At 39.3% G+C, this 20,936-nt stretch overlaps 1 protein-coding gene across 3 annotated transcripts; it reads right to left on the reverse strand.

Annotated features, from left to right (window-relative positions):
* Window positions 1-1,656: 1,656 nt before the first annotated feature.
* slc5a2 (solute carrier family 5 member 2) lies at window positions 1,657-20,227 on the reverse strand. Of its 3 annotated transcripts, XM_028464214.1 has the most exons (15): window positions 20,038-20,227; window positions 19,861-19,932; window positions 17,110-17,214; window positions 16,984-17,043; window positions 16,809-16,913; window positions 16,630-16,735; window positions 15,938-16,018; window positions 9,875-10,104; window positions 9,218-9,353; window positions 6,708-6,815; window positions 6,460-6,610; window positions 4,770-4,938; window positions 4,476-4,691; window positions 2,123-2,243; window positions 1,657-2,050 (listed from the first exon to the last, which is right to left on the reverse strand). In XM_028464214.1, the coding sequence occupies exons 1-15, from the start codon at window positions 20,134-20,136 to the stop codon at window positions 1,839-1,841; spliced, it is 1,971 nt and encodes a 656-aa protein (XP_028320015.1). In that variant the 5' UTR covers window positions 20,137-20,227; the 3' UTR covers window positions 1,657-1,838. The 3 variants fall into 3 exon arrangements, with proteins under 3 accessions (XP_028320015.1, XP_028320014.1, XP_028320013.1); XM_028464213.1 differs by having other exon boundaries at window positions 1,657-2,243; XM_028464212.1 differs by having other exon boundaries at window positions 2,123-2,252; window positions 16,984-17,214.
* Between the last annotated feature and the right edge of the window lie 709 nt (window positions 20,228-20,936).

A 20,936-nucleotide genomic window follows, 5' to 3' on the forward strand; every position in this document is an offset into this window, starting at 1 on the left:
ATGCTGAGTCTGATAGAAAACTGTCAGAATATACAGTTTGTCCACAGATGGCCCAGGGTGTGTGATGTTCTCCTCTACGACTGTTAACTATTTTACAGTATTGAGGCATTGTTGCTTATCTCCTTTACTTTATAATTGAATGTGTTTCAACAAAGCTAAACTAGTTGACGGTTGGTTTAAAACATCTAGTTTGTCTGCATTGTATTCTAATTTGTCTGATTGTATAGTGGATGTACTGGCCAAACAAGAATTATTGAAGAAGGCTCCACTTGATTTCAAGCCGTTTCTGTCTTGATGTCAACAACTACAGCACCTTATCATAGACCATCTGCTGGGATATACTGTATAAATTAGAACAAATACATATGCACATCACTGTTGTGTAAAAGCTTTATTCTCTGGTTTTCCAATATGTTATGCAAATGATTATTGCTTTAAGCACAAACTATTCATGACGAAGAAAGGAGATTCTCCCTGTGGTGGCACAATATGCCTGCACTGCAGCAATTATTACCATGACCACCATACATTTGAAACCTCTGGTCTAGAGCTACATTAGCAAGGACTACTTCATCCATGCCTTCCTTACGTTTCAGTTTTTTTCAGTGTTTTGGCTAAGAAGTGTAAAGTGTCTTCCCAGAGTTTAATTAATTCTGGGGTCTACATCCTAATTTTTAATCCGGCCTTTAGAAAAGTGGATTATTTGACCTTTGCTTAGTCTGTAAAAAATAGAACACATTATTTTGGTTTTATTTAATTTTACTTATGAGAGGACCATATCAAACTCATTGAAACAAATTCCCAGTTGTACCGCACGTTCATCATGCCTAAGAAACTACACATTTTAAGGAAGTTGCAATGGTGATAATTGCCATGTCAAACAAAAAAGTCCCAGCTGCTGCACTTTAGCTGAAGGTGCAACAGAAAACCATAATTATTGTGAAGAAATGAAAGGTTTCAACCTCCCATTGATCTCTGCAAACCTTTACAGTAAATCTGAAATCTACTTCCTGAGTCAACATCAAATGATTTTATCTCTCCACACCTTCTAAGACTGGTGTAATTGGATCAGTGTGTAACTCTATACAGTAATGGCATTGTGATGTAATAAAGTTTTTTTGGACTTGGCACAACACCTGATTTTATTGAACACTGTAAAAACTTTAACCTTTGGCAAGATTATTAGCTGACATTTTTCCACTTCATTCTTATAAAGTCGATAAAGTAAATCATCACATTTGCAGTGCAGTAGCAAAGAATTGCCAGTGGATGGTAGCAGTGTTTTTATGTGTGCCTGGAAAACTAATGGGGCAAAACAACTAAAAACTGAGCTGTGTGATCGTTGCCAAGGGGATTGCAACCTGCAATCACATGAACTTAAAATAATATGATAAAAAAAAAAATCAAAAAAAAATCTGTTAACCTATAAATAAATCACATTGTGTTTCCTACTTCACCTACTGCGATCTCTACAGACCATAAACTTTGCTTGCACCATTTTAAACCTCTGGTAAGTACGTAACTAAACTAACAAGAAGACTATTTTAGAAGAAAATAGAGATTTTATTTGTGTAGGGAAAGATTTATTCAACTGCCAACATGCTCGCTTAATATGCATGCTTGATAGGTTGCAAGAAAGTTATTGTTGTACCCCTTCAAATACATTAACTCAAAAATATCTGTTTACAAAACATTATTCTATATAATTTTAGCTGTATAAAATTGTATACAATATTGTCTTCATTGAGAAGGTTTTTTTTCCCGCTCCAGGTGAGATTAGGCAAAATGGCTCCTCTCAAGTAAAGGTTGCAGACTCATGTCCTAGTCTGACACTTTGATCAGGCAAAGTATCCCCACATGAAGACTGCAACAGCCATCATGACGAGAGCGTTAGCATTCACCGTGTGCTTCCACACAGGCTCCTCACAGATGTGAGGCATCTTCTCTGAAGCTTCAGGTGCTTCCTGTTGACTAGGCTTTGATTCACCTCTGTCTCCACAGAGACGACCAATCAGAAGACAAATGGCAGACTTGTCTTCCTCCTCTGCAGCTGTAAAGCACAGATTGTGTGTTTGTCTGTTGTGTTTGCCATGCCAGTAGATCATAAGTTGTGTTCTCTTACTTCCATCACTGGTGTTACTCTCCTGAGCGGTTCTCCTTGCTCTCTCATCCTCTTCTAGTTCTAAGTCCAAATCTATCCTCTCCTCCTTAGAGTGACGCAGACTGAATACCAGACGATGGAGCTGAAAAGACTTCATTAGATGATTAAATCATCATCTGGGGGGCCTGTACTACAAAGCTGAACTTCCTTTTATCGCGCTAACTTCCAGGATTAATTTGGTGTGTCCTGTTCTACGACGCTGGCTAACTTCTTACCGGGCTAAATCACCATGGTAACTTAAACTGAACACCTAACCTGGTCCGGACCAGGTTCTGAAGTAGAAAAGATCTGGTTGAGTACAACAGACCCGCCTCCTGACCAATCAGTTCTCTTGGAAAACGAGCTGCCCATTTTTTGAATAAACGTAGTATCGGTCTCCGAGGCAGAAAGACAGAGTTAGCTGCTAAAGCTAATGTTGCACACGAGCTGGAAATTCTGGTTTTTCCTGACTTTTTAAACTGTTTCAGCTGAAAGCGTTACTCCAGTTCACTTATCAACCTGCCCATCTTGTGCACTTCCTTCAAATTTGTAAATTGAATTAAAATAATAGCTTAATAAAAATAATCATGGACCTGGTTAGTGAATGGTGTACCTCGTAAATGTACCTTTTCAAAGTGAGAACTCGGAAATCTCGCTTGTCCATCATTAAAATGATGATAACTTTTATTGATAAGCGCTTTTCAAAGAAACTCTAAAACACTTTACAGTTGTTAAAAACAACTACACAAATCGAAAAAAGAAACCAACAACAATAAAGTAAATACAGAAAATACACAACAATAGAAAAGTTAAAAGCTTGTAGAAGGAGTGTGGAAGCAGAGGAGGTCTGTCGCTTTGATACTGTTTCTCACATCGGTTTAACAAAAGTGCTGAGATCAGCAGAAAGCCATCATCTTCCTGAGTCCGAATATGTTCTCCGTTCCCGGGTAGAGTCCGCTGGGGACCATGGAAGTCGGGGCTTGTTGTTCAGAGTCCCATCAATGGAAGAGGAGTGTGAAAGCAGAGGTCGTCTGTCGCTTTAATACTGCTGCTGTCATCGGTTTTTAAAAGTGATCAGACAGGCCAAAATCGGCATCAGCGAAAAACTTTGGACACCTCCCAGAGTCCGAATATGTGTAATATTAATAATATGAACACTATTGAAACACTAAACATTATAAACGCTGTTAGTTTGGGAATATCAACAGGTTTATCAAGCTTGTTTACGTTTATATCCCTCTCGACCTATGACCCCCCCAGGTCACACATGCTCAGTTCCAGAGTGTGAAAAGGCTTACATACACTTTGCGATTTTTGGCCCATTTAGAGCCGATTTTCGACTCGTGCGTCTATTTTTTGGGATCGTGTGAGTCTCTGCTAGATCGTCTGTCGTGCATCATGTAGTATACGTGGGGTCACGAGAAGCGATGAACACCTGACGACCAGCTCCCGATCAGCAATCGTATGGTCGTAAGGAAATCAAACATGTTTGAAATCCAGTCTCTCTTCATGAGCTCCTCGTGAGGGTATCTCACAGTTGAAGCAGTGCCACGGACCGGCCTACCGTAAACGCTCACACTGCACATGCGCGAACACCGTAGGACCGCTGTAAAACGTACTGCACTGCCCACGTCTGTCCAGCCAGCTCCTGGTCCATCGCATCGCCGTCTTTTTTTTTTAAAGCTCTTTTTGCAGAGATTTGTGAGTGTCTCTCCACTTCCGGGTTCTTCTTCTTCGTCTGTTTTAATGGCGACGCTTCAGAGTTCTTCTTCTTCTTCTTCTAATTTGTACGTTGCATTTCCTGAAACAAGACCCCGACGTGTGGTGTATGAACGTACAGTGAGTGCAGTCAGATTGTCGGTCCGTACAGTATGAGAACATGCATCGTGAGCTGCACACAGTTTGAGCTAGAGCTGAGTACAACTATTGAAAAAAATCGCACAGTGTATCCCAGCCCTAACAGAGTCGGCAGCTTCCTGCCTGTGTTCCTTTCTTCCTGCTTTTTCTGCAGCAACAGAGTTTTTGGTCTGAATTATAGATTTTAATTCTTCATATTTTTAAAGAATTATTCCTCATTTGTGACGTGAATTTCTTTACAGTCCCCATAATTGTGATTGGTCTGACGCTGCAGTCTACACCCCTGTAACAGGCGTGTGCATCTGAAATCAACTAGCTTCAGTGAACATATCGATATCCCGCTTCTTAGGACAGGGGCCATCTGACAGAGAATGTTTGGTTAGGTGAAGCCCACTAACAGAGATAAATCTAGGATAAACATATCTAGTTTTGTAGTACAGGCCCCTGAGGTTTTCTTGAGTTACGGTTAAAGACTTACATGCTGATCCCGGATGGGTTCAGTGCAGTAACTGACCAGCAGAACCAGCACAGATGTGCAGAAGAAGAGTAGGATAGCAAAGTGGAGGTAATGGACACCACAAACTAAGAATGGGCAGCTGGAGGGGAAAACACAGCTGCCGGTGCCAAACCAGAACTCGGGTAACATCCTGCAGAGGCCCATCATCAGACCTCCTATCAGACCCCAGAAAGCACCCTGAGCGGATCAGAGGACAGTGTGTATGGATGTGATGCTATCTAATCTCAGAGGACATAAAAGCAGGCCTTTACTCACCTTTTCATTGACTCTCTTCACAAAGACAGCCAACAGGAAGACTGCAGCTATAGGAGGAGCCAGATAACTAGACACTGACTGGATGTAATCAAACAGCTGACCGCTCTGAGCTGCCTGGACTATGGGGATCCAGCAGATACTGACCACTACGATGAACAAAACCCAGACTCTAAGGAGGAGATAGATAGATAGATAGATAGATAGGTAGGTAGATAGATAGGTGCAAATATTATTCAATGGCTGATTATTTCTTCTTTGAACACAAATGTACATTTAAAAATAATTAAAAACTGCAAATAATAATAAAATTGAGAATTACTAAACACGGGACATGATGTCAAATCGTTCTTTGTGCCAAAAGATAGTAGTCACTAGTCACATGAAGTTTACATTTAAGAGTGGCGTGGGAGCTGTGTCTCAGATATGGAAGGATGTAATTTTGGGACGCATCACCAGTAGCGTTCCTTAGAATCAGGGGGTGTTTCAACATTTTTAACACTAAACACCCTCATCAAGGTGTAGGGGCACAAGGAGTGATAAGAATTATAATATTAATTATTATTAATATTACATTAATTTGTCTTGAGCTGCCATCCAAGATTGAGTTTATAGTGTCTTGGATCACTAGTTATTACAGTTCAAGCATTGGTCCAAACTGAAGTCATATGTTCCAAACTCTAAACACAGCCTGCATATCCATCAGGCATCACAGCTCAACAGTTACTCTCATCCCCAAAAGTGTTTCTCACCAACAAAACACTTCATGCACGTCTCAAAAGAAGCTCATTCAACCACAACACTAGCAAATGAACTCACAACAAAAACACACAGTGTCACTCTGAGCACACTGAACTACAAAATACTAACAACAAAGAGCATTACATGAAATGGTACTGGTTCTTGACACAAACAGGGGGAAGGCACACAGTTAAGTTGTAAATTCCTGCAGGCCCTTCTGTTTTCATGCTTGTGAGGGAGAGGACGAGGGAAGGCAGATGGTTCATTTGTGGCCATACCAGCCTGTCATTGTCCGATCTCGTTAAATCTCAGAAGCTAAGCAGGTCTGGACCTGGATAGTAGTTGGATGGGAGACCACTGAGAATTCCAGGTGCCACAGTGGGGGACAGTCACCCCAGTGGTATCTGTCATTGTGTCCTTGGGGAAGGCAGTTCACCCACATTGCCTAGTGTGAGTGAGTGTTGGTGGTGGCACACCATGGCAGCCTTACTTCCATCAGTCTGCCCTAGGGCAGCTGTGGCTACAATAGTAGCTTACCACCACTAAGTGTGGAGTGAAAAAATAATGCCTTAATTCTGTAAAGTGACTTTATTATTTCACTGTGGTTAAAACGTGAGCTGTGGTATCTGTGATTGGTCACAGGCATGGTCTCCAACAAAGATGGCCAGTTACAGGGTGAATAATGAAATTAGAAATAATTTATAGCTATCAGATAAGACAGTTATAAGGTTCTGATTAATAAAGGGACATTTAAAAATCATGTAAAATTGGAACATACTATGAAATAAATTAAAAAAAAATGATATCACTTTTGAAAATAGTTTTAATAATGGGATCAGTTAAACGGATCTCATTATTATAAACACATTAGAAAAAAATGTTTTGTAAAATGGCAATATATTGCACAATAAATAGAATAGAGTTCACTTTTCTAACGTGTGCTCAGGTTTACCGTCCTACAATGATGAGTTCTCGTTCTCCGGCCTGTGGTCTGATCCTTGTCCAGATGTCCATGGTGAACAGAGTGCTGCTGCTGTTGAAGACGGAGGCCAAAGAGGACATGAGTGCAGCCAGCATCACTGCCAGCATCAGACCTCGCAAACCTTCACAGACACAGACACAGACAGGAGAGAGAACGTCAGACAGACAGACAGCCAAAGCCTGTCTCATCCATTCTCTAATACTGTCATGTGTTCTCACCTGTTGGCATGACAGACACCACCAGTTTAGGATAAGCAATGTTGGAACATCCCACCTCAGTCCCACACACTCTCTTACACTCTTCAGGAACCACACAGCCAACCTCATCTACAGATAGATGTACACACAGACACTCAAACACACCAAAGTCAATACTTTAAAGAAAGTAGTTTAAAATAAAAAAAATAGATTTTGAATTGTCAATCCCAACAATGCCCCAACACACTGCACGGAAAGGCAGGCTTTGCTTTGATTTAACCCTCTACCACTATCGGCAGGTGATTTTTACCTGAGCAAATGTATTTACATTATTTTCATTAAGTTGTGTTTGTCAGAGTGTCTTGGGTCCCAGGATTGCTTCAGCATCTTCTCTGATGTTTTAGAAGGTGTGGATGTTCCCCGACTCCAAAGCCCACTTTTTCCTACAGGCACACGTTTGTGTGATTTTCACCCAGCAATAGTGATAGTGGCCTATTATTACCACACTGGGGCAGATTCACTAAAGGTTTAGGGGTATTAAAACGCATGCAAACATCACACCACGCGCTAATAAGCCGTACAAATTTTAGGGAATCAGGAGTACGCTGATAATGCAAGTCACAATGCGCCCTCAATCCATTTAGTGCGTGTCCCTTTGATGAATATGCATAGTAGGTGGATTTCCCAGGGGGAGCAGTTATGTGAGGAGGAAATGCAAATAAATGAATGCAGGGGAAGCAATGCAATTCATCAAATCTGGAACTGTTTGCTGTGTTTGTTTTAGTACCAGAAAATACTACGACTGAAAAGCAGGTGCAAACATACATGCGGGTTGACAGAATACACAGTAGAGATGAAAAAAAAAGGGCTCCAGTTGTGTGTGTGAGTGTGTGTGAGTCTGTGTCTTTCTCTCCACATTTTGACCATCAAAGTCAAAGTATCAGAGCTACTGATATGTGTGCGCATGTGTTCAAACAAGAGTGTGGAGAAAATGTATGGTCATATGAGTGGCTGAAAGCAAACACACCTGATTGGCTGATGAATTTTTCAATCACTTTTATCAGCCAATGGTGGCGTTCATTGACCCGTGACTTCAAGGCAGTCTCAAAATTCACCGCACACATTTCTCTCACAAATACACAGATGTTTCACAGCACAGAAGCATTTTGTAAATGCACATTCAGCAATTTGCATTATCCGTGGATTTATATTACAAGTGTGCCTCAAAATAATATTTGTGAAGTAGAGCGTGTGCATTTCAGAGTTCATATTACAAGTTTGCATAAAATATATATTTGCGAAACAGATCGTGTGCATTTGTGAATTTGAAATACAACTGTGAAACAAAGCATGTGCATTTGTGAAAAACCCTGCAGGAGTTCATTCATTATGATACTGTTCTGATTCCATAATTGACAGACTTGCTGCATTAACTCAGATCAATGGTCGATCAATACGACGGTTTCGGTCCAAATCTGCCTATTTTGCTTATTGTTTGTTTATTTAGTTTTCTACATTATTAAAGGTTTGTGCAGTAGATAGAGAAGTCCATCTGCCTCGAATTGAACTTCCTCAAATGTCAGTGTGCTTGTGCGCATTGACATCTCCACATTAAACGAGCAAAACGCTCATTTAAATAGGGGCGGTCTGCACCAGTTCTGCTCGTGCACTAATCATTGCTGCAATCTTAGTGAATTCCACACAACAGGTGAAGAAACTGTGTCACTAAAGGATTTAGTGAAGCAACTACATTATCCCCCTTTATTTCAGATCTTAGTGAATCCGCCCCTGTCGGTACTGACTGCATCTGAAAAATAAAGTAAGTAAAAGTTGTCCTGAAATGTCCATGCTGTCTATATTTAGTCCAGTAGTTGTCAATAACTATCACAAAGCGGTGATTTCCAAGGAAATTAACATGGTGATGAAAATATTTTAGTGAGGTGATCAATTTTTTGTTTGAGTCTCCTGCAGCGGTTTGTGTGTCCAGGAGACGATGCCTTCACCAGGAAAGCCTCAAATGCCCCAGTAAACCAAAGACCAAGTCTTCAGGTTTATTATTTTTTTCTATCTATTTTTTGTTCTTACATTGCTATAAAAACTTATCTAATCAATTCAGAAAAACTGAAATATTTTCCTATAAAACAGAAAAACAAGGCCAATTTTTTTAAATTTGTTTTTTACTTATTTTTATCTCATCAATTCAGAAGTTTTTTCTTCTGTGAATGCAATAAGCTTTCATACATTCCTAATTTTTCTGTAAGTTTGGTTAATATTTTTAAATTATTATTATTATTATTATTATTATTAATAAACTTTTTTGGGGGTATAATGTATTGGGTAAAAATCACCCGGCGATAGTGATGGTGTTACTAATTTTAGCGATAGTGTTCTAGGGTTAACACAGTCATTCATGCTAAAGGCTGCTCAATGGAATGATAATCCTGAGCTTTGCACTTTGCTCTAATAATGTTTTTTCTTTTAATGTTTGATAATATTTGTGGTTATGGTTACTAATGATAGCAGCCTCAGACCTGGGTATAACACCCTGCTGATCATTCCTGGGAACACCATGAGGAACATTGGCAGTAGCTTCAAATAGCCACAGAGGATGCAGCCGCCTTTCACATGGTTAATGCTGCGAGCTGCAAGGCACCGCTGGACAATCACCTGGACATACACACACACACACACACACACACACACTGGATTGTTAAATAATATTACAGTATTTTAAAAATAGCATATTTCATTGAACGTTTTGGATGATTTACTGGTTGTTTTGGCTATAAAATCATAAGTATTGCTTGGATGTCTCGCAGCTCACTTCTTCTTTGTTTGCGTAAGCAGGAACCAAGAACTGGATCAAGGCCAGTTGTATTTACTGCAGGAGTAATAATAATAGTGGCTTGAATTTATTGTGGGGTTTTTTTTCAATGAGACTCAAAGCATGTTACAAACCATAATTCATTCACAACAGTCAAACAGGTGGTGGTAAACCACAGTGTAGCTACAGCTGCCCTTTGGCATACTGACAAAAGTGTGGCTGTGTCTAGGAGCAAAAGTAGGTGGTGCTAACACCTGTTTTTTCACATTTTTCTAGAGAATAGATAGCTGTGTGACTCCTTTCTGCTTGCTGTTGTAAACCCAAGGATTATTTGAATTAGGGCTTTATGGTGAGGGTTATTTACCTGGTCTGTGCACCAGTACCAGATTCCAGCTATTGAAGTCCCAAACAGTATCCCAGGCCAGGGCAGGTCCCCGCTGCTGGCGTCCCTCAGCAGGTTGAATGCATCCTGTCTGGGCACGTAACAGGCTGTGGAGATGTTGTAACGCCAAGGATCCAGGGAGGTGAAATTACTCGGTATGGCTGAGAAATATTTATGCAGCAGAGCGTTGTAACCTCCAACTTCAGCAAATGCTAGAAACAAGGAGAAGAATGTGTTCATAGTTTGATGAATGAACAAAAAAAGACATTATGTTATTATGGCGTACAATAGTTTGGCATCAGTTTGGCTCCAAAGGCTTTGTAAATTAGATATTTCATTCTGAGTCACCAAGGTTTTAAAGAAATGTTGTTTTCTGAAAATCAGACTGTTATCTTTTCAGGAGCTGCTTATGACAAATATCTATCTATCTATCTATCTATCTATCTATCTATCTATCTATCTATCTATCTATCTATCTATCTATCTATCTATCTATCTATCTATCTATCTATCTGTCTTTTTTTTTTTCTTGTCTGCACATGCTGTCAAAGGTCAACACTACAAGAAGTGCAATCATTATGAGACAGCAATGCATGTTTTGTTATTGCAATAAAATAAATTGATTTATTTTATTGCTTAATTGTGACCATCACCAGCCCTCCCTAAGGAAGGGTAAGAAATCTTTTATTATAGGGAGGATATAAAAAGGGAGAGCAGTGTTACACGTAGGTGGAGAGGGGGAGGGGGAGGAGAGACTCAAGGTAGGAAATAGAAAGGGTGGGGAAGACTAGATTATTTTACAGTGAGGGTCAGATGTGAAGTTGTAGAACATATTGTGCTTATTATGTTGTGTAATCAAGCCAGTATAGTGACAAGCGTGAAGCTTCGCTATAAGGTTGGTGGCTGTGGACAGCCATCTATCTATCTAGCTACGGTATTAGAGCTGGGCGGTATACCCGTTCATACCAAATATCGGTATATATTTTTGTTATGATATGCATTTTTAATACACCACCGTGCCGGTGTATTTGATTTCCAGACCGGTGTCATGGTCTGAGTTTACCTCCGTACTGAGATTATAACCCTAACATAATCCAATAAACAAATAAAACACGTGTCCGTTTACTTTGAAAACAAAAATGTGCATGTGCACGCATGCGCATATACAATCTCAGTACGATGTGAACTCAGTACATGACACCAGACCCTTTTCAACGTTGCACTTCTAAATAGGAAGGTAAACAGTAGCGCTCTGGTGTTAGCTATGGTGTAAATCATATGTGTAAATGGATAAAAAAGACACAATTAAAAGCTCTGAAGCTGCATGTGTGCATGTGCCTGTGTGCACATGCCTCTGCTACAGCAGAACAACACTCAGACACGGAGGCGCGGTTAGCTTAGCATGTCGGCAGTTTGGCAGTAATACACAAAAAAAGAGAGCAAAGGATCAAAATTTGTAATTCCTATAATGCGGAAATAAGTCCTGGTGGAGCTGCAAACAAAAGGCTACGTTATTCACCATAAGAAACCACCACACCACTGAATATGCAGCATTTAAAGATAGAAATCAAGCTAATGCTAAAGCTAAGCTAGTGCAGCAAAGAGCCATTGGGCTGCTGTTGCAAACTTGTATTACTACTCGTGTGGATTTATTCTACAATATTCACTAATCATGACAGTAAAATAGACCATCCTAAGTCAATCTACTGCATTAATTCATCTCTCAACCAGTAGAAAATGCTGTGAACACCTGATTATGCATGAAAAAAAATAAAAAATACTGTCATATACCATGAAACCGTTAGAATTTTGACAAATCTATTGGATCAGTGTTTGAGTGAATGCCTAGAACCACAACAGAGGATTTCACTTGTTTAAAACTTCAATGCTGGAGTCGACCACTACATCTACTGCTCAAATTAAAGAAGAATGGGAAAAAGAGAAAATCATTCAAATGTATTCTGATAGTTCACCTATGTGTGAGAAATGTACGGTAGAACGAGGTACAATGCTGCATAGTTACGCACTTTGTCCTAATCTTCAAGGTTTTTAGATTAACGTTTTTGATTATTTATCCAACATACCGAAGGTGAAAATAACTCCAAACCCACTGCTCATAGTTTTTGGAATATTTAAAAAGAAAGAAACTCTTGGTCATGCAGCACGCAGCCTCATATCATGTGCACTAATTACTGCAAAGAAATGTATTCTTCAACTGTGGAAAGGAAAAGACACCCCTTCTTTAAAAATGTGGGTCACATAACTCATTGACACACTTCATTCAGAGAAAATAAGGCATGCCATAAATGGCAATATGATTGAATTTGAACAAATCTGCCAACCCTTGATATCTTTTAGAGATAGCTGTTATGTGCAGTCTATGAGAGGGTGTGGGTGGGGTACGGGAGGGGTGGGCATTTATTTTTACTGTTTAGTTTATTATTTTGCAACAAGGACAAAAGTATTTCTGTTGTTTGTTTTTTATTTGCATTTTTTTTGTTTTTGTTTTTTCTATGTGTAAAACAAAAACAAAAAACAGAAATATGTCTTGAATGGATCATAGCCTGTGTTAATACCTTCAATAAATATATTTAAAATGAGAATTTTGAAAAATACAGTGATATACATTTTTGGTCATACCGCCCAACCCAGCCCTATACTATGTATCTATCTATCTATCTATCTATCTATCTATCTATCTATCTATCTATCTATCTATCTATCTATCTATCTATCTATCTATCTGTCTATCTATCTATCTATCTATCTATCTATCTATCTATCTATCTATCTATCTATCTATCTATCTATCTCCTCCAAGAGTATCACTGACTCAATGACTATAAAAACAGATGATTTTATGGAACGCTGCACCACATTCACATGTTTATGAAACCATCAGCTTGCAGATTTGAGATGTACTCAGCAGCTCTTGTTGAGCTTACTGTATGTGTGTCTTTGTATGACCTTGAATCTTGCAGCTTCAGCACTGAGCAGCATAAATATTGTCTTTAACTTTGCACCTTGAGGAAGAAGGGGAACTGAAATATCAGTCATTGTACATCCTATGTACCGACTTATCCTTCGCAGTGAGAGAGTGAGCTCCCACAGCTCAGAAACACACAGGGTTCCACCTCCTCACGGTCTGAACAAACACTCCCTCTATCTATCTGTTACTTCCACTCAGACTGATAAGAGGTAAAAAGCCTTCAAGGAAAATGGCAAACAAGTGCAGTCACCTTCATAACGTTTAGCAGAAGTATGACTGTGGGCCAGGGTTGAGGTCAATTATAATTGTACTCATGTAATTGATAATTAATTACAATTATGGCATAATTATAATCATAATTGTGATTTAAAAAAATCTGTAGTCATTATTGAGTTGTAATTGAGTTAAGATCATTGACTTTGTAATTGTAGTTACCATGGAAATTCACTAAAAACTGTCACCTACAATTTAATTACATGCAAAACAGGTCTATGGCTTACACATAAGTAGTTAACAAATATTAAAATGTGTTTCAAGTTTTATCATTGCCTGTCAGTGAATTTTCACACTCATACATGTGGGAAGGGTTAGAAGAGTTAGGGTTTAGTGGGTTAGGGTTAGGATATAATAGGTTATTTTTTTGAATAGGGCCGACACAATTTGACATTGTAACAATACTGTGAATGTAACTGATGTTTTGTGCAAAGAGTTTATAGTTATTGCTAAATTCTGCCTTTTCTCCCTGGTTGGGCTTTTACATTTACAGTTACTATAATAAATGCACTAAAATATAAATGTAAAGATGCTGAAATGACATTGTACCAGTGATGTGCAGTCAGGGTAGGCAAGGTATGCAGTGCCTACCCAAGGGTGAATTTATATTTTGATTATTTGTTTTAATTATAATATAATTATTATTCATTTTTCAATTTCAGATAGCCTACAGTACCTGTATATTTGAAAGTGTCAGTACTATTTTGAGCTTCTCATAGCCCAAATAACTAAACAGCACTATATCCTGGTACGGCAGAGACGCTGCACAGTCTCACTCCACTGTACGGCAGGAGGAGGCCACACCCCCTCCCAAACGCACGTTGCTGCTCTGCCTCTGTTTCCATAGCGTGTTTTTATGTGTTTGTGCATGTGCAGTCAGTTCCCCAAGATGAAAAACATTTATATAAAAGGCAGCTCTCTACGCTGCCTTTGGACGCTATGCTAAATGCTATACGTATGTTCAGAGTGCATTAGTAAATTGATATCATGTGACCGCTGCTGCTACGTTCTCTAGCTAGTGGGCGGGATAACACTACAGTCAGGATGACAGCGCTAGAGACGATAAAAAAACTATCTTTTGAGGAAAAACAACAGCTTTTAAAAGATGGAGACCAACACCTGAGCTACCAGACCTTCAGCAAAGGTAAAGTCAGAAAATGTTTCATACTTTCACAGTGAATGGTACAAAAGGAAGTATTGAGTTTGTGGATGCTCCTCGCTGAGGCTGTTCTGAATTGTTGTTGTTGTCATTTTCTCCATGTTTCAGTGTTTCCAACACAAACAACGGATGCGCTGCCGTGTCATGAGATGCATCTTGTTGGGAGAATATGGAGGCTATATTAAATAATTGTTCATGTTTCTTTAATGGTGTTTTGCGACGTTGATTTTGTTATATTAACACTTGCCAGCAGAAACATATGGAATTGTCATTGGTGTCGACATTGCTGGTCTCGATTTGCAACGCCCTGCCTACCCAACCCTAGTGGTCACGGCACCTCACTGCATTGTACTCATGAAAAAACCCACATACAATCACCACAATGCTATATGGATAAAACTAAAATTTGTAATTTAACTTTAGTAATTGAGAATGTAATTGTTATGGACTTTCTGGGGAAAAATAATAATGCCGGTTATCGTAATCATAATTGAATTGTAATTAAACATGGATAATTGAAAACGTAGATGACCTTTCGCAAAAGCCCCGCTTCCCTTATTTAATTTTGGGATGTCCGTCATGTACCTGAGTTGGTCTCGTGTATAATGGCTGGGAGAAGTCTACCAGTGTGTGTTAGTGACTCTTTTTGGACCAGTACCTGCACGATATCCTCCAGATCCAGGCAAAGGGGGTTTAAGTATGTTGGATATATTCAACATATTAAAATAAACAACAAAGCGGACTTTACAACTATAAAAGCGAAAACATACCGGACCAGTCATGGTAACATGATGTTGCTAATAACTGTATACTCCAGTCGTCACCGTTGTTGTCGTCACGCCCCCTTTCCACTTGGTACGTGAATATACAGTTATGTCAAGGCACTGTTATATCTTTGAACACCTTAGTTTATCAAATTCAAATCAGACAAGATGAGATAATGTTAAAAACCCACACATCTCCCTTACTACACGTGCACGCGTACTGAAACACACATCCCAGAGATGTTTTCTTAGTTCATTGTAGACATTGCTCTAGTTGTGCTTTCGGCTTTGGGAACAGAAAGAACACAACTCCCCCAGCCAAACTCTAATGATACCTGGTATCCGACTTGCACAAGCCATGATCACAGCGTTTCACCATTGTGTCTGCTCTGAGCATGGCGTACCTTGCTTGCATAGTAACAGATGCTCGGACGTATGATTTCACAATGACTGTTTGTGGGCGGGGTTTTGCGAAAGGTCATTTATAATTGAAAAATGTATTTGACCCCAACACTGTTGTGAGCTACACTCCTATGTACTGTACACATGAAGCATCAAAACTAGGTCCTGCATGTGCTTGTTCTCTATACTGTAGGACTATGCTGATCTTGTGCTGTAGGGTTACATTATAATAAGCTATACATTTCTATGGTTAATCAATGTTGCCGAAAACAAACGACTTTGTTATGTCAGCAGAAAGTGGAAAGCTTCATGCATTTCTGCAGTGTCAGCAACACTATAGTTACAGGATTATTAATCCCAGTTTCCCTCTTTGTGGTGAGACAAGCACCGACCGGGATGACTGGGAAAGACAATGTTGTATAAGAATATCAATATAGCATAGTAAGACTGGTACTTACAGAAGCCTGTGAGGGCAAAGGCTCCCACAATGATAACAAAGGTCTGAACTGTATCAGTGTACATCAAAGCAGCCAGGCCACCTAGAAATAAACATGTTCAAATATACAGTATAAGCTCATACAGAATGTCACGTGTATACATTAACCAGAATGCACTGCAGAGGTCCATCTTTCAATTATCAAATAGTTTTACCGACACTTGAAACAGAAATAGATACATACTGTAGATAGATAGATATAAAGGGCGAGAGAGCAGATAGCAAACGTTTTATTTAAAACTGACATATTTTGATTTAAAAACAACTTAGGATTTAAAATGAGAATCCTTTGACTGTTAATGTGTTTTTTTTTCAATAATAAAAATCCTTCTATTGACTTCTGAGAACTGGAGGCAAAGGCAGTTTGAATGTAAACATTAAATGCTAAAAATTATGATTAAACTTGCTATTTTGTGAGGCTCTGGGGTTTCTTTATTAAAATTACCAGTACTCTTATTCATTTATTTTTATTAGTGCTCTTTCTTTAACCCTGCAGCAAATGTTATTTTCATTGTTTGAGGATGTTGTTTCTCTGCTATAGGTTACAAAGTATCAGTATAATGTACTGTATTATAGATCAGCTGACATATACAGTAACTCCAACTATTTCCATACGACACCACAGACGCAAACACACTCTCTGCATATACAAACCTGTAACGGTGTACAGAGCTGTAATCATTAGCAGACTGATGACAGCCACATAGATGTTCAACCCCAAGGCCTGCTGGATAAACACTGCTCCTGAAAACATGTCCACCTGATACACAGAGTGTACAGAGACTCACATTCATGTTCCTAAACAAGCAGATGTGCAGGAAACAGAGACTCACTGAGATCTTGGTGAAAATGTACAGAAGCAGTGAGATAACAGTGAGGTACAGGCTGATCCTGGTCCCTCCAAACCTCTTCTTTAAATACTGTGGCATCGTGATCACCTGAACAACACATGGATCACATTGTCATGTGGTCATTTATACTTTGCACAAGCTGAGCACAGATTCTTACCCCAGCTGTGAGGTAGACGGGAACAAACAGCCATCCCAGCAGCAGCACCACAAACAAAGCCTGACAGAATATAAACAACATTAGTAGGACGAACCAAAACATTTGAACAATATACAAATGACATACATTCCACTCAAAGCCTCCAACAGCAATACCACTAGCTGCTCCTGTACCAGCCAAACCTACAAAGTGTCCGCTGCCAATGTTGCTGGCAAACAGAGAAGCACCCACCTGCAAGGTCAACACAGAAAACAAAGGTCAACACAGAAAACAAAGGTCAACACAGAAAACAAAGGTCAACACAGAAAACAAAGGTCAACACAGAAAACAAAGGTCAACACAGAAAACAAAGGTCATCACAGAAAACAAAGGTCAACACAGAAAACAAAGGTCAACACAGAAAACAAAGGTCAACACAGGAAACAAAGGTCAACACAGAAAACAAAGGTCAACACAGGAAACAAAGGTCATCACAGAAAACAAAGGTCATCACAGAAAACAAAGGTCATCACAGGAAACAAAGGTCAACACAGAAAACAAAGGTCAACACAGAAAACAAAGGTCATCACAGAAAACAAAGGTCAACACAGGAAACAAAGGTCATCACAGGAAACAAAGGTCAACACAGGAAACAAAGGTCAACACAGGAAACAAATGTCAACACAGGAAACAAAGGTCATCACAGGAAACAAAGGTCAACACAGAAAACAAAGGTCAACACAGGAAACAAAGGTCAACACAGAAAACAAAGGTCAACACAGAAAACAAAGGTCAACACAGGAAACAAAGGTCAACACAGAAAACAAAGGTCAACACAGGAAACAAAGGTCAACACAGAAAACAAAGGTCAACACAGAAAACAAAGGTCAACACAGAAAACAAAGGTCAACACAGAAAACAAAGGTCAACACAGAAAACAAAGGTCAACACAGAAAACAAAGGTCAACACAGGAAACAAAGGTCAACACAGAAAACAAAGGTCAACACAGAAAACAAAGGTCAACACAGGAAACAAAGGTCATCACAGAAAACAAAGGTCAACACAGAAAACAAAGGTCAACACAGAAAACAAAGGTCATCACAGAAAACAAAGGTCAACACAGAAAACAAAGGTCAACACAGAAAACAAAGGTCAACACAGGAAACAAAGGTCATCACAGAAAACAAAGGTCAACACAGGAAACAAAGGTCAACACAGAAAACAAAGGTCATCACAGAAAACAAAGGTCAACACAGGAAACAGGTCAACACAGAAAACAAAGGTCAACACAGAGGACCAAAAGACTGAAACTGAGAGGATTATATGTACAGAAAACTATTGTGAATCATCTGTTAACATGTTAGCATTTACAGTAGATATGGACAAAAATATTCCACAATTAACTTTTTTCCTTCTTGTTTTTAGGCTGTTCAAAACCTAATAAAGGCACTGCACTATGTACAATCTGCTTTTTATAGGAATTATCTGTAAGCTGTGCAGAAAAAGGATTGATTTAACAGTGGCTGCTTGTTTTAAGTCTGTCTTCATTTGTTCCCTCTCTGATCTGCTCTGAGGACAGCGCACTGACTGCTGAAGTGCAACACACTCTCACACAGATGTTGCTGGATATAGAATCATGTTTAGGCATTAAATACATTATACTGATATCCTTATCACCTATATAAGTGCATTGCTTTTTTGTTTTTAACGGTATTGAAACTCATACCATTGCTGGTATTGACCACGACGGCATCGACCAATTACTCTACCAAACGACAATAGTTGGCAGCCCTAATTTTTGCCTTCTTTTCCAGATTTGTTTGTTAAGAGAAATGGTCTCTTATTACTGCATCACCTGAACGCAATGAACCCACTGTTGGCGGACAGACTGGGGAGCTCCAACAGAGGTCTCTACTGATGTTCACGAGCGATGGGCTAATGTCCAGACAAACTAATAACTAAGTTCCCAAACTAATAACTAAATAGGCTAACGCTAACTAGGAGCTACAAGCTTCTGTCCTATTAATATGGAAGGACATTTATTTACCAGGAAGACAATAACTCCATTATCCGTTCTTTCTGTTGCCTTTGGTTCTGTCATTGTTACCTCTCAACATGTGTATATTTACCTTTAAAGGTATTGTGGATGATGTTTTATTGGCTTCAAATTCCAGGTGGATCATCTTAACTATTGGTCCTCCTAATTGTCAATCATTCTGATGATATGTTTACGTTAGGCTGTCGTACGTGCTCGTGCCTGGTGCGCATCGGGTCCTTTGAAAATGACATAGTGGGAAAAGTGCAAATCTTCTTTTGGAAGGTAAGCCTGTATGAGCGATGCCGACTCCAACTTGTAGAAAGAGCTGTGCATGAGGAAAAATGGGCTTGTGCACACTCTCGCACACGTAGACGTTCCCTCTTGAACAGTTAGAGTGTTGCACATGTGCAGAGGGCGTTTCTTTTCTAAACTTTGGAAAAATCGTCCTCTTTACTTTTAGGTGGTCATTTCTGCCATTCATCCTACATCAAGACGCAAAAACCGCCACCGCAATCAGTTCCACGTTAGGCAGAGATGCCCTTTGGGGTACATGTACCCACCATTTGAAAAATACTGTTTTAGTGTGTGCAACTATGAGTCATAAGACATTCATCAAAGCTTTTAAGTATCAGTATCAAAAATATCAAGAACTTTATTTATCTAATGAAGCTCAGGCCTCAACAATCCCAAACCTTTTGGATTATGATTAGAGTTTTCAAACATATGTTTTTAAATCAGTGCACAAATCATTTTTCTACCTTTATGGTGGCAGAAAAGGTTTAGAATATTTACTATGTAGTACTTTCTAGTTATTTGAATGTTTGTTGACATTTTGGCTGTAGGTGTTGGTCCAACTTACCGGCCACCACGTCATTGTCCGTCCTGCCAGAAAATACCCCCCAACTGTCCCACGATTGCTTCGAAACATGGACTGAAACACAGTCGGGTGTTTGGTCACCCCATGATTTTTCAAACAGACACTGCACAAACGTGTTGTCCTGACTGGATTTACAGTTTTAATGTACAGTGAACTTACCCAAACGCCCACACTCATCACAATGATGAAGTATCCAATGATGACGATGATGTCTGCTGGGTTTTTGATGGTCACCTTGTCTGATGGGAGACTCCCCATTGCTCTAAAATGTTTTTCCACAGCACCGCGGTCTGACCTGCACTAAGTTTACCTGTTGCTCTAATGGTGAAGGTTTCATCAGCCAAACACCTCAATTTGTGCACATGTGATTAAATCGCTGAGCGGGGCAGGTCTTTTTTTTTTTTGCTGTGAACTTTGCTCAACCTCAACAATGGACACATTCAGCAGTTTGTTACTAATTATTAACATCATGCAACAAAAAACAACAACAACAATCTTTGAGTCATGTAAGCCCTCAAATTATTAGATCCAAATCATTTCATTTGTTTTCAGCTCAGAGGTGGTATTTATCTATATTACACCATCTCATTAGTATATAATACTATAATAGTAATTAAATTACATTCAAACAGGCCTCATTAGCACCTGGATTCTCTTATGAAAAAACACTTGATACTATTGATACTTCCGAAAACCGTTTTCCTTTTGGAACAGTGTCTCCATGGAGACGTACGGATCCGATCGGCCATTTTCAAAAGTCTGCAGTAAAAGAGCGTGGGTTCATATCTTTGTTTGTTTGTCTGCTGCAGGATTACGTCAAAACTACTTCATATATTTTGACAAAATTTGAAAAACATTATGTAATGGAAGATTACAGTTAATTTTGGAGAAAATTCAGATGAATATACTGATTCTTGATCAGTTTGCCTGTTGGTTCCTCAATAACCCCACCATGTTTCTCCCAGATCCTACTGTATTGTTATTAATGGGGTGATTGATCATTGTACTATGATCATGGTGGTCACTTACTGGCAACAATGACATTTGGTGTTCTCTTT

Source organism: Gouania willdenowi, chromosome 13 (genome assembly GCF_900634775.1).
Source record: "Gouania willdenowi chromosome 13, fGouWil2.1, whole genome shotgun sequence".
Lineage (NCBI taxonomy): Eukaryota > Metazoa > Chordata > Actinopteri > Blenniiformes > Gobiesocidae > Gouania > Gouania willdenowi.